This window comes from Neopsephotus bourkii, unplaced genomic scaffold, assembly GCF_033783945.1.
Source record: "Neopsephotus bourkii isolate Nb327-2 ecotype Australia unplaced genomic scaffold, CSIRO-AGI_Nbou_v1 NB_1373, whole genome shotgun sequence".
In the NCBI taxonomy this organism is placed as follows: Eukaryota; Metazoa; Chordata; class Aves; order Psittaciformes; family Psittacidae; genus Neopsephotus; species Neopsephotus bourkii.
In genome coordinates, this window is record NW_026901852.1 from 3,105,924 (window position 1) to 3,123,382 (window position 17,459).

General features: G+C 56.1%; 2 protein-coding genes across 2 annotated transcripts in view; both read left to right on the top strand.

Moving 5' to 3' along the window:
- The first annotated feature begins 171 nt into the window (after positions 1-171).
- LOC133219681 (heme-binding protein 1-like) lies at positions 172-4,235 on the top strand. The gene is made up of 5 exons (XM_061367161.1): positions 172-338; positions 489-574; positions 3,065-3,206; positions 3,314-3,497; positions 3,631-4,235. The coding sequence occupies exons 1-5, from the start codon at positions 179-181 to the stop codon at positions 3,803-3,805; spliced, it is 747 nt and encodes a 248-aa protein (XP_061223145.1). The 5' UTR covers positions 172-178; the 3' UTR covers positions 3,806-4,235.
- Positions 4,236-5,962: 1,727 nt separating this feature from the next.
- Positions 5,963-17,459, top strand: part of PTK7 (protein tyrosine kinase 7 (inactive)) — a 36,324-nt gene continuing 24,827 nt past the window's right edge. The window contains exon 1 of the mRNA XM_061367165.1: positions 5,963-6,088. Coding sequence (XP_061223149.1) covers positions 6,058-6,088 — 31 coding nt within the window. The 5' untranslated portion in view covers positions 5,963-6,057. The remainder of the gene's footprint in view (positions 6,089-17,459) is intronic.

Here is a 17,459-nt window from a genome sequence, read left to right on the forward strand (position 1 = left end):
CGACCCCAGAACCGACCGCGGCTCCGGCACTGCGGGGGGGGAGACGGGACACAGGGGCAGGAGGGGGCCCCCTGCCGGCAGAACCGCGGCAGGGCGGGAGGGGAGGGGCGTGTGGGTGACGGCAGCGGTGACGCAGGCGGGGGCGGGGTGCTGGCGGGCGCGGGAAGGGTGGGGGGTGATGGCGCGCATCACGCTGGAGGACCTGGAGGGGCTGGGCGAGGAGGCCGGCGATGGGGACGGGAACGGGGACGACGAGGAGGAAGAGGAGGAGGAGCGGGAGCGGCTGTTCGCGCACTGGGAGGCCGTAGCCAGCACGCACCGAGTGACCCTGCCCCGAGGTGAGCGCGGGCCCTGCCGCGGGTGACAGCGGCCTGCGAGGCGGCCTCGGGGCCGGCGGCACGTCCCGCGCCTGGCACCGTGCGCCGTGGGGCTGTCCCCGTGCTCTCCAGCCCGGGCGAGCCGCGGCCCCTCTGTGCTTTGCCTTGCAGACATGGCGGGGCCGATCGTGCAGATGACCCGGCACGGCCAGGCTCGAGAGCCCGTGCCCTACGTTACCCTGCCGCGGCGGGAGGAGGTGAGGCCCGCTCCTGCCCGCAGCCGGGCCTGGCCCGCGGGGAGGCCGGTGCCGGTGCTGCCGCCAGCCTGGGCAGCAGCAGGAGCTGGAAGTGCCCAAGGCCAGGTTGGACACAGGGGCTCGGAGCAAGCTGCTCTAGTGGAAGGTGTCCCTGCCTGTGGCAGGGGGTTGGAACTGGATGAGCTTTACGGTCTCTTCCAACCCAAACCAGTCTGTGGCTCTTTGAACTTTCCAGCCTTTACTTTAGAATCGGACTAGTCTTGCTGCTCTCTCATTTATCCTCATTTATTCTCTCCTCATTTATTCCCTGCTGGGGTGGACGCATCCAAGACAGTGAATTTGCAGTTTGGAGTCTTGTGCCCTGCCTTGTTCAAAGCCCTGCGTAGTTCCAAGCCCTCTGTGCTAGTTCCCTGGCTACCTGTTTAGCTGGAGGGTGCTCCTGTGGGGAGCTGTCAGACCTGAGCATGTGCTGGTGTTTGCCACAGCTGCCAAGCCAAACACGGTAGCTTCTGCTTGAAGACCTCCTGTTCTTGCTGGCTACGTTGCACACCTCCTGTTATCCCTCACACAAAAGGGTGCTTCTGAGCCTTGCGCAATAGCTGTGAAGAAGCACTCGTCAGACTGGTTCATGTGTCTCTGCAGGCTTGGTTGGGCTAGCTACCAAGAAGACATTTGTCAACTGTCCTGTACACGAGGAGAGCTTAACCAGTTTCTTCTGGCCTGAGGTCCAGCACTCCTGCCTGTAAAACACGCCTGAGCATGTGGGTTGTACAGCTCTGAACTGGGGCTCCACCGCACTCCCTCTTCCCCTGCTCGTCTGGGTCTCAGGGACTTAGTCTGAGCCCTTCTCTACTTTTACCCCACAACTGTGGGGCCTGAAGATCTTCCATTGATGGTGACATCCTCTCCGTGCGTGAGGAAGGTTCTTGGAGTTTGACTGCGGGGCTGGGTGAGGAGATGGAAGCCACTTCCAGGCATTAGTGCTGAGGAGACTCTGGAGTTGGGGACCTTAAGGATGTGTTCCCCAGGCTCAGGCAGGTCAGTTTTACTTGGTTGCTCCTCCCTCAGCTGTCAGTGCCACAGGCCCTCATCCTTCTGGAGGCATCTGCAGAGCCTTGCTCTGTCAGTACTCACCCAAACTCCCCAGCTCACATTGCAGGGACCCGCTGCCACTGGGTCTGTGTGGAGCATCTTTCTCTTGGTTAAGTCTCATCTTGTGGAGTGGTGGTGTTCAATGTAAGGATCGGTCTGTGGAAGGACTGGACTGCTTGCTGGGCTGATGGGTTTATTCACAGATGGTGTGGCAGGTGAGAGTCACAAAGAGTCTAGAGGGACTGCTGGTTTCCTTGCTTTGGAAAGGCTCTTGCTCTGCTTTGCTTGGTGGGACAACAGCAGGCATGGCCCCACCTATGGGGTGAAGACTGGCTTGCCTGCAGTAGTCTGGCACTATTCTTGGCACCCCTGATGCACATGAGCAGCCCAGGTGTCTTCCTTATGCCTTTGGTTTGGCTTTCTGAGCAGAGACCTGCTTCGGGTGGAAGCAGAGGGAGGCTGCACTCAGTGCTGAGGATGGTCACAACTTCCTGGCGTGGTCCCTCCCTGCACAGCTGTGGAACACAGAGGTTTGGAGAGGAGCCCTGTGGAAGAAGGTTGCCTCGTGACTGCTTTAATCTGGCTGAAGGACAAGCTGAGAGCAGGAAGATGGGTGCTGGCTATGCCTTCCCAGCCCCTCCTTAGTGGTTATAACCATGGCGTGAGCTTGAACCTATAGCAGATCCAGGTGCAGTTTTCCCCCACTCCCCCTGCCCCGCTTCTGTGTTGGATTCATCCCGAAGACTGGGTGTCTGTGCTGGACATAGAGATTCTGACCCATGCACAAAGCTGGATTCATGCCTCTTTCTCCTGTCGCTTCTTGGTGTGGGAGGAGGATCTGAGACGAGTTTTGTTCCAGCCTTCACAGTTCTTCTGGGTGCTAGAGCTCTTCTGCCAGACTTTCCCTGCTACTGGGCAGGAAGCTTTATGCTTGTTATCCTCTGCCCACACCATACTCCAGGGAAACGGCGCTGTACCTGAGGATAATGTCAACCCCACTGGAGGCCTTTGAGTGCCTGGGCTCAGGAAAATCCTTGTGAGTAGGCAAGACAGTGACTGGAGAGGAGCGGAAAGTCCTGTGCCCCTTGCTGAAGATGTGCTTCATTCCTTGTGCATGCTAGGAGCCTCCAAGCATCCCTGCATCCTGCCCGCTGTCTGTGCTTTTCCTTTGACTGACTTCTGCCCGGTGCTGTGAAGTGTCCTTGTCTGAGGTGTGTGTAGTGCCAGTTCCCCTCACTTTCTCCGGCCTCCCCTGCCAACCACTGCCTAGCAGGGAGCTCATTTTGACAGGGTCTTGTCTTCCCACTTCCTGCCTATCAGTGTTGGTTCTTGCTCCCACGTGCTGCAGTGTTGTCAGTGTACGTAACTCTGACTTGGCTTGTCTGTGGCCTGTTTCAGTGCGAGGAAGCAGCCTTCGAGGAGCGGCGGTACCCAGCTGGGAAGTGGGCCTGTGTCACCAAGGGGGAGCCCTTGTATGAGCAGAGCATCTCCATGAGCTTCATGAAGCTCATGCGCTACATCTGCAAGGAGAACTCTGTAGGTGTGTGTAGGCAGTGGCTGGAGGGGGCTGGCAGGCTGCACAGAGGAGGGCTGCTGCCGTTGACACAGCCAGCTCACTGTGCCCACTGCCTTCCTGCCTCCTTCCAGGCTGCCATCTGGGCATGACAGTCCCAGTGCTCAACGAAATCCACCTGACCAAGGAAGGGACTGAGCTGGAGCGTGAGGTTGTAACTGCCTATTATATCCCGGGAGAGTTCCAGCAAAACCCCCCTGTTCCCATGGACCCTGAAATCCACATCACCGAGAGGGCACCGCTCCGGGTTATAACCAGGTGACCCCACCGCAGAGGTGTATGAACTCCCTGCGGGGTTGCTGTGGTTCCTCGGGCAGAGGGATGGGGAGCCCTGACTGAGGGAAGGGAGAATGTGCTAGGTCTGTTGCTTACGCCCCTCCCTTTGCTGCAGGGTTTTCTATGGGATGACCACTGAGGAGACGATTCTGCGAGAGATCAGCCTTTTCTGGGAGCTCCTGGGCTCCACAGACGCTGTGCTCCAGGAAACCTACATCGTGGCTGCTTATGAAAATCCCAGCATCCCCCAGCGCCGCAACGAGATCTGGTTCATCTGCCGAGCAGAGTGAGTCCCATCAGTGACTGCAAACCCTCCTGCGACCAGGACCTGGTGTAGATGGCAGTTCTGACCCAAAGGAGGCGAATGCACATCCTGACCCACCATTCACCCACAAAAGGACAGACTGTGGGCTGGGTTTGTACTCTGCCCTGCAAGGGCCCAGCCGGGGGAAATCTTGCCTGGTCTGCACTTCTTCTGCCCCACAGGGGCCAGCTGAGGCTGGAGCTGGCACCAGGGAGAGCCTCTGCAGCAGGCTCCTGGTGGGAAGTGTGTGGTGAGGCAGTAACCGTGTGGGCTTGTGCAATGCGCTAGCCTGACCTGGGCTTCTCTCAGCTCTGAGTTGTGCTTGCAGAGCTGTGCCAGGCACACCAGTGGGGCTTGTGGCTGACAAAGTCACAAGCTGGTAGTGTCTAAAAGGCAAATGAATGTATGAGGTGTGCGCTCTGGCCTGCTTCCTGTGAGAATGGCTGCCTGCCCTGGACAGAGCCACTGAAACGCTGCTCAGGGACTGGGGGGTTTAAAGGGGGAAAAGACTTGCCACAAGCGAGATGTGGATCCCGAATGTTTCCTGCTGGGGTGGCTCTCTGTGTGCTGTCCCTCACCATCCTGCAGCCAGGACGGGGGTGCTGGCAGCCCTTGTCCATCAGATGTGGGTGCTGTTCTGCAGGCCTGCTGCAAGCTGAGAGGGACAGGTCCTGACAGCAGCAGCAGCAGCGGCACCGCCGTGTGTTATGTGTCATGTTGTGCATTGATCAGCGAGTTTCACATCCACGAACACTGCCGTGCTCTCCTGGGGGAAGCCGGCAGTGCCAACAGTAAATAAACCCAGCTCAAACCACTGCAGTTGCAGATCGCTGATGGTGCTGGTGGGGGCTGCCCAGGTTGGCTTGGAAAGAGCTTTGCTCTCTCCCTCCTCAAGATGCTCCAGGCTGCAAAGCTGGGGCTAATTAGAAGCCAGCTTATTAGCTGTGGCACTGATGTTTGCCCTGGTCATGGTCTCATGTTCAGCCAGGCACAGCCACTGTGTTGATGCACAGATTGCTTTCGTGGCTGCTACAAACAACTGAGGCCACACTCCGCTGCAGGTAAGGTGGTTCTCTGTTGGATGGGGTCTGCTCTATCCTGATTTTCCCCCTCTGCAAAAGAGTTGGCTCCTTTGTGTCGCACGTGAGCACACGATCCTGGGGCTGAGAATTCCAGTGTGTCTGCACATCGTGCTGGTTGGCTGCAGGAACTGGTGCGCTTCTTCAGGGGTGTGCTTAACTGGCTCAGTGTGCAGGGACAAGTTCCCAAACAGTTTCCTTTGCTCTAGGTTTCTCTATGCCTCATGTCCTGCTACTCCTCAAAGTAAAGGTGGAAGTAAAACTCACTTTCTAGAGCTCGATGAATAAGCTACCACATCCGCTGAGGCTGCTTGGTCCCCAACCACAACCAGAACAGCTTTTGGTGACAGGAAGCGGTGGCTTCCCTATGAGAGGGTCTGTGGCTACTTTGTGGTGCCTCAGGTCTTGCTGGGGGTGGGAATGGGCTCCTGAGTGGCACAGCCACGTTGTGCTTTGATCCTGTGCCATGGGCTGTGCTGAGCAAAGGCTTCAGCATCCTTTGTGCTGGGTCCAGCAGCGCTGCCGGGTGCGTGATGGTCGGTCTTCCACGCAGCCCCAAAAGCAGCCGGTGTTTTGGAGGCTCAACAAACCGGCTGGAAAGATGCTGTTTGGAGCTGCCACTGCTGGAGCCACTGGCCCCGGGCTGCACGGGAGGCATTTGGCACAGCAGGGAGGAGACTTCCATCCTGCGGCCAGGCCAGTCACACTGCTGCACCCCGGCCTCGGGTGGTGTGGAGGAGCAGCACGGGGCCCGCGATGCAGTGGGGACTGTGCATCCAGCCTTCTGCCGCCAGCAGGGCGCAGGGCTCCTGCCTCCCGGTGCTGCCCCAGGGGCTCTGAAGGGACCGGGGGGTTTTAACCACCGGCCGTGAGGAGCCCCTCGGCGTGAGCTCTGCTGCCCCCTCTCTGCTCTGGACACCCCGATCGGGACTGGCTGCGGGCAGCAGCATCCGGTCCCCGCGGGGCTCCCAGCGCGACCCCCGCATCCCTGCCCGCCGAAGCGAGGCGGGCGCTGACCGAGGGGCCCCGCCCGGCTTCCGGTGCCCGCCCCACCCCCGGAAGCCCCTCCCGGCGGCGGCAGGCGGGGCGGCGGCGGCGGCATGGCCACGGGCCGGGGCGCGCACTGACCGGCGCGGCGGGGAGCGGTGCGGAGCGGAGGATGGCGGCGGTGCGGGCGCTGCTGCTGCTGGGTGAGTGCGGGCCGGGCCGGGCGCGCAGCGTCCCCCGACGTGAGGATGCGGGTCCTGATGCCCGCCCCCCCTCAACAACGGGCCCGCAGTGAGGCTCCGCGACCACCGCAGTACCCCCGGTGCTCCGGTCCCTTGCTTCGCCCCCCCCGCCCTCCGCGTTCCCGTGCTCCCGGTGGTGCTGGGGCGTCCCGTGAGGGTGCTCCGTGATCCCGGCTGTGCGGGGCAGGCGCGGCGCGGTGCGGGCCCCTCCACTGCGACCCCCGAGGGGGAGGGCGGCCCCGCCGCGCTGGGAGCCTCCGGAGCGCCTCGCCCCGGGTCCTCCTTCCCTCCCCGGCGTGCGCCGGCTCGCCCTGCCCGCCCGGCGCGCTCGGAGGAGCTGGATGCAAATGCGCCAGACATGGGCTGGCTGCGAGACGGCGAACGGGCGCTGGCGGAGCCCCCTCGCTAGGCTCGGCCGCGGGCGGTAGGGGCTGGCCCCGGAGGGCCGGGTGTGCGCTGCAGCGGGTGGGTTTTCCCCATGAGCAGCTCAGAGCTCCGCGATAAACCAGCGGGTCCCGGCTGCTGAGGGGTTTTGTCCCTTGCTGAGCTCATCCGGAGGAGCCACCCCCCTCCTTCACTTAGGGAGCCACCCGGCTGCCTTGCTTGTCCCCAGCTCCTTGTTGTAGGCACATGTGGATACCCAGTTGATGTATATGGCTGTTGCTTTTCATGGCATCTAGCTCCAGCCGTAAGCCCCAAACGCGCCTTCCCTTGCAGTGCTCCATGGTGGTTCTTTCTCCCTGCTGGCCTCCATTTTCCCTGCCTGAGGAACCGGGGCTTTGGCTGTGAGCTGGTTTCCAGCCTGGCTTTGAAGACTCCCACAGCAGCCCCCTGCCACATCGCCTTGTTTCTCACCCTGTTGGTTGGAAACCGGAGCCCTGCGCATTGCCTGTACCTGCTTGTGGTCCCTTCTGTGTCCCCGTGCACAGCTGCACGGTTTGCTTTGCAGTTTCTGCTGAGAAATGAAGAGTAACCAGGGAGGACACTGCCTCTCCAGGGAGACCTTATTGCAGGCTTTCAGTACTTAAAAGTGGCCTATGAGAAAGATGGGGAGAGACCTTTTAGCAGGGGCTGTTGTGATGGTGTTAAACTAAGATGGGAGATTCAGGCTAGACGTGAGGAAGAAAGTTTTTACAGTGTGGGTGGTAAAACCCTGGCACAGGTTGCCCAGAGAGGGGGTGGATGCACATCCCTGGGGACGTTCAAGGCCAGGCTGGATGCGGTTCTGAGCAATCTGATCTAGTTGAAGATGTCCCTGCTTATCGCAGGGGGTTGGATTAGATGGCCTTTGAAGTCCCTTCCTGAGCTGTTCTACGGAAGGTATTTGTAACACTGCTGCTCTTAGTGTGTCTGGAGCTGTGGTGAGCTGCTAGGCTGCAAGTAATGTCCAGTTTAGAACTGATTAGCACGGGAAGCAGCACTTAGCTTAGCACCGTAACTGCTGATTGCCTTGGCAGCCTTCTGGGAAGAGTGTTTGTGGAGGGGGAGTGCATGCTTTGATTTACCTCTCGCTTGGAGCCCTGTGGATCTGCTACAGCATTCTCCGACCTGAAGTGTGCTGCTACCAGCCTGCCTGTGAGGGCCGTCCACTGCCTGTGTGCTCCCTTCTGCAGCTCCTGCCGTGTCTGTGCTGCCCCACTCATTTCTCTTGCTCAGCAGGACCACGTCCTATAGCACCGGGAGGAATGTGCTGCCATCCAGCTCATGGGCACCGTGAGAAACCTCTGATGCCAGCAACGTGGGTTGCAGCGCAGCGTCTCCCTTTGCCTATGGATGCTGTTTGGAGCAAGGGCTGGTGAAGTGTGGGGTGTCCATGACTCACGTGACTCCTCTCTGTGATCTTCCTTTGCCACGTATGTGCTCCAGGAGTGCACGGTGCCTGGGCTGCTGGTCCCTATTCCTCCATTTCCGTTCCTCGGAGAAGCTGTGATCTCTCTGCAATGACACTGCAGTGTGCCAGATGTGTGCTGGCTTCGGCTGGAGCGTGTGGTTGAAATGCGAGCAGGAGAAATATTTGCTGAGTCAACTTTTCTTTAAAGCTAAAAAAGAGCCCCAAAAGGAGCCCCAAAAGGTCTGTTTTGTTCTGGAAGTTCCTCCGTGTCCTGTGTGGAGCTCTGTGTTTCTGCATGGCAGTGCTTGTCTTGTGCTCTCTAGCAAGCCTGTTCCTAAGGAAGAAATCCTCTGGAAATGGGAATGATCAGAGAGGAGCTGAGGATTTCTCTTGGGATTAAAGGCTCCCAAATAAATTTCCAGTGGTACGACATGGGTGACTTCCATTCTGTGAGCTGAAGCTGCCATCTGTTTTCAGTGGCTCCAAGTCCTCTGCAGCCAGACCAAGTACTGTGATAGCTGATCTGAGTAAGCAGCCCCTCAGCAGCAGCTGAGCTGTGCTGCTCAGCACGTTTCTGGGCTGTTTGGGGGCAAAGTGGTGACAAGCCAATACCATTCTTCTCTTACAAAGCATGTGATCCCCCTTGGACTTGGCTGTGCTCAGGCAGTGCTCCATGCAGGCTGTAACCCCAGCATGGCATGAGCTTCAAAGGCATGGTGACTCCATCAGGGCATTAGGCAGTTATTTGTCTGCACATTGGGTCCTGGACCACAGAGAGCTGGCACTGACCAGAGGGTTGTCACGTTCTGCATCCTTTGAAGATGTCCTCTGATCTTGTAATTGATCTAGAGGGAGTCCATTTCTAAAGACAGATGGGCAGATGTTTAAACTGCAGCAAGCACTGTATTTAGCAGCATGCGGGGTGATGAATGCTCTTGCTGATGGGAGTGCATTTCCTCCCCATCTGCTCGAGTCTTCTTGCTCAGGAGAGCTGGGTGGATGGCACCATATGCTGCGTGTTGCTCGGATGGATGAGTCTCACTCTGTCTGACCAGAGGCTGGTCCGTGTTGCACCCAAGCAGATAGGCATACATGCCCTAGGGTGCAGGTTGTGCTTTCTCCAAAAGACATGGAACCCAGGGGGAACAAAGGGAAGAAGGTAGGAAAAGAGCAGGCAAGAGTGCAAGGGCCAGTTGGGCCATAAGCAGTTAGGCACTTGAAAAAGCTGTGAAGGCCTGGTTACGGGTCTTTACTGGGGGAACTTTACACCAATATTTTCCTTCCCTTCATTGCCGTTCATCTGCTATTTGAGCTGCAAAGATCAAAGCTGTCCTCCAGCAAGCACACATGGACTTAAGTAAATAGCTGGACCTACACCTCTCTCCCAGTGAATAAACACTCTTTCCTCTCTGAACATTTCCAAGCGTACCTCTCGGGCCTGGAATGCAGAATATTTCACGTTAGCAGTGGGTGTTTCCACGGCTTTCGATATTTGGGAACTTGGAACAAATGCTTATTTAGCAGCGGACAGACCCGGGTACAAACGTGCTCTTTGTGAAGGCAGTTGCTGCTGCAGGCTTTGCAGGGAAGTTCCCCTGAGACTGGAGGCCGTGCAATTGTTTGTCCAGACCCCAAGGAAACGGGTCTCCTCCTCCTAGTGTGAGTCTCATGGGCTGGGACAGGGAGCTCTTTGGAGGCCTGGAGGGCAGCGGCACTGACAAGAAGCTTGGCAGATGCACAGGAGCCTTCTCCTTTATAAGGATTTAAGTTGCCCAGGCTGTTGGCATTGGGGTTGGTGGGGGGGTGTACAGAAGCTGTGAGCTAGCAGAGTGTGTTTTGCTGTATAAGCAGAAGAGGCAGCCATACCCATTCATCTGCACCTTTGGCATGGGAGTACCTCCTGGAGAAGGCTGGTCATGCTCAGGGTGCGAGGAGGGCAAGTGTAGTGTCATTTACCCTTATGAGAAATCAGCTGTGTCTGGGGGAAGAGGAGAGAGATGATGACTTGACAGTTGGAGATGTGTTTGTTCAGGGGCATCCGTGTGCGTTTCAGCATGGCAGAGGTGCGATGCTGGGTGGCCTGTTTCCACGTCCCGCTCCTTGCCTGGATGATGTTGGGAGGTGGCATCTCAGAGCTGCTTGTAAATGCCTCTAGTCTGTTAGACAAGCAGATGTTACGTTGGACAGTGGGGTTAAAGGGCTGTGCTGTGAACACAGCGTATGTTCTGTGCAGGTTGCATGGAAGAAGCATCCCACTGCTAGGCATGGAAGGATTTGTTTTGAGAGAGACCTGACAGGGACCAGGTAGGCATAGTGCAGGTTATGGGCTTTTGACGTGGCTGCCTGCTGGAGCAGGGGCTGTTGTTTGGGCTTCATTGTGGCTCGGAGGTTTTGCATATGGTTTGCATCATGTTCCTGATGTCCTTGTGAGCTTTCAGCAGTCCAGGTACGTTGTGCATCTCTTGCCTTTAGGGAGGTTGTTCAGAGGGACTGTGGGTAAGGTGGGGGCCCCGGGGGTCCTGTAGAAGCTATTTGCTCACATCCTAGTGCCAAAGCTATCTAATCACAGCATAAGAAAGCAAACAAGTGGTGCTTTGGTTGTGGAGGACGTGGCCTGGGCAGGGTCATGCACTTCCACCCTCTCCATCCTACCCAGCCCTGTTAGGATCTGCTGTGCCGGTTGTGTTCATGAGCTGTCAGCTCTCCATTTGTCCGCCCCATCTGTGGCTGGGGGATCTGATCCAGGGGCTGCTTTCCTGCACTGCTGTTGGGTGCTGTTTGAGGGAGCAGTGTCCCTGCTGTTGGGTGCTGTTTGAGGGAGCAGTGTCCCATCACCTCTCAAGTCACACAGTGCCTGCAAATCCACCTCTCATCGCTGTTTGGTTTAGACTGGACAGCTGCTGTCCCTAAACAGAAACAGCCCAGACTGAAGTATCTTCCTTTCACTCTTCCTGTGCCTTCTGAACATATCACTATGCAGGCAGTAGGAAGAGAGTCTTCCAAGGCATATCTTAATATGGATGTTGGTTGGTTCGGGAACTAAACCAGAGTGCAGCAGAAGCTTTGCAGGAGGCTCATGAGCGTCTGCAGTCTCAAGGAGTGGAGCACTGGGAGAAGAGTTGTCTGGGATTTCTTCTGGATGTTCTCCATGGGAGATAGGCACAGGCGAGCTGTAGTGAATGAAGCTTGAGGCCCTGGCACAGGGTGCCCAGAGAAGCTGTGGCTGCCCCATCCCTGGCAGTGTTCAAGGCCGGGTTGGACACAGGGGCTTGGAGCAATTTGGTCTAGCGGAAGGTGTCCCTGCCCATGGCAGGGGTTGGAACTGGATGAGCTTTAAGGTCCCTTCCAACCCAAACCAGTCTGGGATTCCATGGGCTCTTGAGGTTGGAAGCTCATTCAGTGCCATAAGCAGCTGCAGCTGTCTGGGTCAAGAAGGTGTGTGTGTGTGAGTCTGGTGCTGCTTGAATTCAACTTGAATTCATTGAACTGGAATGAAGTCCTGTCCAGAGGTTTGTCAGGTGTTTCTTCTTGCTTCTGCCTGATTTGGCAGGCTGCAGCACGGTGAGGATGAACCCATGCCACCCCATCAAGGCAGGGACTCCATTTCAGGTCATTCCTTTGTTCTGGGGAAATAACTGGCAGCAAGCACTGTTTTCCTGTGTTTACCGGTGTCTCCTTTTAATCTGTGCAGCCCCTGCCGAGTAGCTGTGGAAGATCTTCAAGCCAAACACAAGTCGCCTTTGTTTCAAAGCATCAATTTGTGTTGGCAGCCAGGTTTGCAGCGCATGTGCTTTTCATTGACTGCTGCTCCAGCTCCGCTCCCTGCTCTTGCCAGCTTTTTTTTTGCTTTTTTTTTGCTTTTTTTTTGTTAATTTAATGCAAAAATGGTTTTTTCTGAGCTTAAAAGCCTGTGCCCTACAGTACTGGTAGCCTTAATTTAAGCCTTGCCTTTTTGGGGGCAGCATTCTCTGTCTGTGCACAGAGCAGACAGCTTTCCTCTCCTGCTAGAGGTAACTATATGTGCTGTCTGATCAGTACAGAGAGAGGCGAGAGTGGTTTGCAAGCTTCTGAAGGCCTGCTCTGTGTGCCTGGCATGAGGGCTCTCAGTGTGCTGGCCCGAGCATCCTTGTCTGAGATAAGCACTTTGGGAAAGGCTGATGGGTAGGTGCTTTAGTTGCTACTCTTTGCAGGCTGGTACTGCGGGGAATTGCTCCTTTGATTTGGTCGGCTTCCAAAAGTCTATCCTCAGTTCTGATTTTGATCCTTGGAAGTTGTTGTGCAGGGATTTATCTTGAAAATGCATTTTGATCTTTAAATAGTAGTTGGCATCCAGCTGAGGCCCAGGTCACTGCTTATAACACTCCTCTTGACAGCAGGAAGATGGATGCTGAGGTGCCCAGGTGCCCCAGGGAGCAGAAATGAAACCCAGGCAGATCCAACCACAAGAGAACCTAGACTGGGGCTTGCTAGGGTGGAACACGGCAGGGATGAGTGCTCATGAGCTCCCCTTGCACAGTGGGTGCACACAAATTGTGTGTCTGGGGAGGAGGCATAGCTGATTTTAGCTGGGGATTCCTTGCGTGAGGTGGAGGTTGTCGGTGGGATACCCATGGCCTGTTTTCTCCCTGTCAAGTGAAGCTCTGGTTTGAATGGAGCAGGCAGGAGGTTTGGCTGTTGTGGGACTGGGGTGTTGTGTGCAAGGCCGCTGAATGTGTGTGAGTTGAATCCATCACTGCCAGATGGTCTGGACCTCTGTGAGGTTGGGGTGTCTGGGATCGGTGTTGGTGTTGTGCAGGTTGATGAATGAGGAAAACTGATGTGAACAGACTCCTGTTTGGTAAGTGGGGTGACACATTTGATGCTGCAGGCTGGGAGAAAGTGATGACACACGTGGGGTTGCTTTGGGAGCTGGTGCAGGAAGGGGCTGAGGGTCAGTGAGTATTACAGCTCTACTTGTATTTCAGTCCCTGGTTGACATCTGTTCAATTCCTAGGTGACTTCTGTCTTGGAGGACAGCAGTGTCCGTGAGTGCTCTGCACCCAGACCTCAGTGCTAACAGCAGGTATTTGTGCTCAGGGTAGCTCTGAGGTGACATGCGTTATAACTTTTCCTCTCCTGCAGTGCTGTTAGGAGATGAGGTTTGTCCCAGCATCAGGGATTTATGCCTTGGTGCAGCTCAGGCCACCCTGAGAAGCAGCCAAGACAGCACCATACTGCTGTTGATACAGGCACACAAGTGAGGTGGCTCCATCCTCTGTCCCCAGAGCCATGGCTTGAGGAGGTCAAGCCCAATTCTGACTGCAAAGGGGAGGCTTTATGTGCCTCTGGGCAGGGTTGTCCTTGCTGTTGAATATGATGCTGGCTCAAGATAGCCACGGTATTAAGACTAACTATAAATGCTCTCCTCATTACGGTTGCTCGTTGGCCTTTTTAGGAGCACAAAGGAAGCCTTTGATTCCAAAATGTACAGTGACTCTCCAAATGGTTAAAGGCAGGACAAGCTGTGGCTTGCGAGTTCCTTTATTACCCTCCACACAGCCCGCTTTGGTGTCTGTCCTGGCTCTGCTGGGGAGGCCCATCGCTTGCATGGCATGGAGCTGCTCCATGGTAGTGGCTCTGTTGAAGCTCCTGGCAGTGCCTCTGTCAGTGGGAAGCTTTCCTGGGAGGAAGGGTTATGGCTTTTGTCTTTTCCAACTAAGACAAGATCAGAGAAGATAAAACCAGACAGTCTAGTAGGGTGCCACACAGGGCAGTGCATCCAGCTCTACCTAACCATCCGTGGGAGCGTGGATGGCTTTATGCTGCTGAGGATGAGTGGTTCAGTTGCGTCTGTAGCTGCCCTGGAGAGGGGCCAAGACTGAAAGTCTCCTCCAGCAGCTGCAGCATTGTGCAAATCGTCTCAGATAGCACAGCTTCTGACGCTCCAGGACCTGATTGTTGGGTGTCTGCTGCCATTGTTTGTGTGCTGCTTTGGCACTTGGTGTTTTAGGATGTCCTGGTGCTCTTCCCGCTGTTGGATTAATGACTGCCATAAGAATTCTTTGTTCTCCCAGATACACTGGGAGCCGGCTGTCCTGCTGCTATGGAGAAAAGCACTTGTTTGTCAAGATTTGGTTAGTGCAGATTTCTGTCTCTCCGAGGCTCTCATACCTAAGCTTTTCTTTAATTCTCCCTGGGATTTGCACTAGATCTATCTGTAGGAAGCATTCTGCCTAGTTATTGATTTGTAAAAGCATTCCAGAAAGTGCCCTGCTTGTGTATTCTTCCCACTCAGTGACTCTTCTCCATTTTTAGCCAAGAGGTAATGCAGCTGTCTCATAAAGAAGCTACCTTTTAATTAATATTGCATGAGCAGAGGAAATATTAGCTTCTCTGTCTACTCTCCTATTTTTGTGGCTTTTAATATAGATTCATAAATGGCTCGAATGAAAATAAACAAGGAACTGTTCCTTGCTGTGCCCTTTCAGAGGTGATGCAGGTCCAGCCCCCCCCCCTCAGCATTTGTCTCCCTTGGGAGGCAGGTCCTGGCCTGTAGCTGGGCAGCAGTGCTGGGGATTGGGAAATGCAACTAGTCTTCAGTTTTCCAGTAATGACAAGAAAAGGAGCTGGGTGAAATCTGCAGACCTGTAAGTCATAGTGTCAGACAGATACGGGAAGTGGTGGATGAGGCTCTGTAGCCAGGAAGAAAGCAAAGCTACATAGACTGAAGATGGATGTGCAGTGCACAGCAGACAGTATGAAACAGTGTTCCAGAAATGCTCATGAGGGGTGACACAGGAATGATACGCACCCAGAGAGAAGCCCTGGGCAGCCAGCCCTCAGCAGGCTTCAGATGCAGGCAGAGCCCAAGACCCAACAGTGCAGAGCCCATATGAATGGGGGAGGCACCAGTGCAGTGAGTGGGGTGAGGCTTGTTTTGGGCGTCTCCTCAACGCCTTTTGGCAGCCCCACTTGTCTCTGGCACTGCTGGATGCACGGTGCAGTTTCTAACTTGCAGCACCGAGGTTGCTGCTGGGAACAGCTGGTGTGTGGTGTTGGGAGCTGCTTCCCTTCCTAGGGGAGGGGAGCAAACAGGTCGAACCTGCAGTAAACCGAGCTGCGAAGCAGGATGCTCCAGAGACTCGTTCACCTCGAGCTGGACCCATGGAGCTGCCTTGCTCCTTGGGGAGCATGGCTGCAGGATTGATGCAGCCCCAGCATGCATGGGATAAGGCATCCCCAGCTGCTTTGCTCATGGGAAGGCAGAGTGGCTGGATGCATGTGGAGGCAGCTGTAGGCAGAGCTGAATCCCTGCTGCAGTTGCGTGGCATGGGTGTCATTTTCAGGACACTGGCACTGGATGATCACTTACAGCTCGCTTAGAGCACAGTGGGCTATAAGCTGTCGGAGAGCTTGGCCAGCTTGCTTCGTGGCAAATCCATCTGAGTCTCGAGGGGCGGATAACTGAGGGTGTCTCAGCTGTGAATACACCACCATGACCTGGAGAGGGGTTTAAAGGGTTTATCCCAAAGCAGGCCTTGGGAGGTAAATAAGCTCCCCCCTGCCTGCTTCCCTGCAGGCAAGGCTCAGGGGTGCAGCTGCTCCTTTGTCCCCAGCTCACAGTCTTGAGGGCTGGAAGGTTGCTTATGGGTAGGCTTGAAGCCCTTGTAGGCTGTGTAAAGATATACCTGTTAGCAAAATGGAGAAGGGGCAACACCAAGGTTACTTGTGCTGGTGTAAAGCGAGTTCTTGCTGGACCCCCTGTTGTCCCCTCCAGCTGCTGTCCCTGCTCTGTTGCTCTCAGGGTGTTTATGGGGCTTGCTGGTGAGCTCTTGGGTCTGTTGGGGAAGGTTGTAACCCAGACCCCTGAGAAACCAAGGTCTGCAAGATGTCCTGACCAAGCACATCCGAAGGCCAGTGCGGGTTTGGGTGGTACTGGAGAGGTCTTCCTCCTTCAGGTGGGTTTGGTGATACTCAGCCAAGGCAGAGGAGCAGCTCCCTTGGGCAGCTTCAGTGCCAAATCTGTTGGAGAGGGACTTCTGACAAGGGCATGTTGTGATAGGGCAAGAGAGGATTAAACTGGAAGAGACATTAGGAAGAAATTCTTCCCTGTGAGGGTGCTGAGGCCCTGGCACAGGGTGCCCAGAGAAGCTGTGGCTGCCCCATCCCTGGCAGTGTTCAAGGCCAGGTTGGACACAGGGGCTTGGAGCAACCTGCTCTAGTGGAAGGTGTCCCTGCCCATGGCAGGGGGTTGGAACTGGATGAGCTTTAAGGTCCCTTCCAACCCAAACCAGTCTGGGGTTCTATGAAGTCTGCTCCATTCTTGAGCAAGCAGCGCTGGAAGAGCAAGAGGCTCGCAGGCAGCAGCGCGCCGTGCCCTTGGCTCAGGTGCTGACCCGGCTGCCTCGCTGCATGGAGCGGAGCCACGTTCCCTGTGTGTTGCAGTGACTGGATCTGCTTGGAGGCCCCGTGCATGCTCCTTGTCTTCGCACCGCTTCCCTTGTCCTGGCCTCCTCCCCCCCCACCCCCACCCCCTCTTTTGTCTCTGCAGCCTGAGTTTCCATTCTCTGGGCGGGCTGAGGCTCCTGTTTGCTGAAGGGAAGAACCACAGAGCTTTATGGAGCTTGCTCTGGCTTTCCCCATCATCTCCTGGAACGGCGTTTCGGCTGGAACAGGAAAAACGTGAAGCCCTGGGCAGAGGCTCCCTCCGCACACACAGCGCTGGCTGTTGTGGAGGAATCCCTCTTGGCTGAGCTTGGGATGGCAGGAGCTGTGTCAGCCTCCATCCCTCAGCTCCGGTGAAAGGGTGTGAGGATGCACTGACAAGCACTCTTGTGATACCCAGAGGTGCTGACCCTAGTGACTATGGGATGCGTTCTCAACCGCATGGGCCTTGTGTGTGAAGCATTGCAGCCTCATTGCCTGCAGGGTCTCGCCTCTAGCCCCTTAACAAGGAGCACTGAGCCTGTCTGGCTGCTCAGCACCATCTGCGTTCTCGGCTGCTGGCACGGTTTTGCTTGGTAAAGACGTTTGGATTCTTACATACCCCTTGCTTGAACTGTGGGGGAAGCATTGTCATAGAATCCCAGCCTGGTTTGGGTTGGAAGGGACCTTAAAGCTCATCCAGTTCCATCCCCCTGCCATGGGCAGGGATACCAAAGGCACAGGGAGCACATGGCTCATCCCATCTTCCCTTGGCGCCTGATTGCCGTGTTCCTTTTGTGGGAGAGCAGTGCAGTGCCTTTGCTGTGCTGGCCAGGGCTTGGGCTCCCCATCAGCTGCTCCTCCCGCCTGCCGTGCTGCCAGCAGCACATGGCAGCTATAAATCAGTGTTCCTGGGGAAGCCAGGGGATGGCTCAAGGGCTCTGAGCAAGCCTGGGGGAGTCGGTTGGCAGGAGCGGTGGGTGCAGCAAGCCTGGTGCTGGTGCTGAGTCACTACCGAAGCAGTTGTGTTCCTCACTGGGGCTTGGCAACGGGGCTGGCGATGTCTGCTCAGCTGGCAATGTCTGCTTGGGAGCCTGT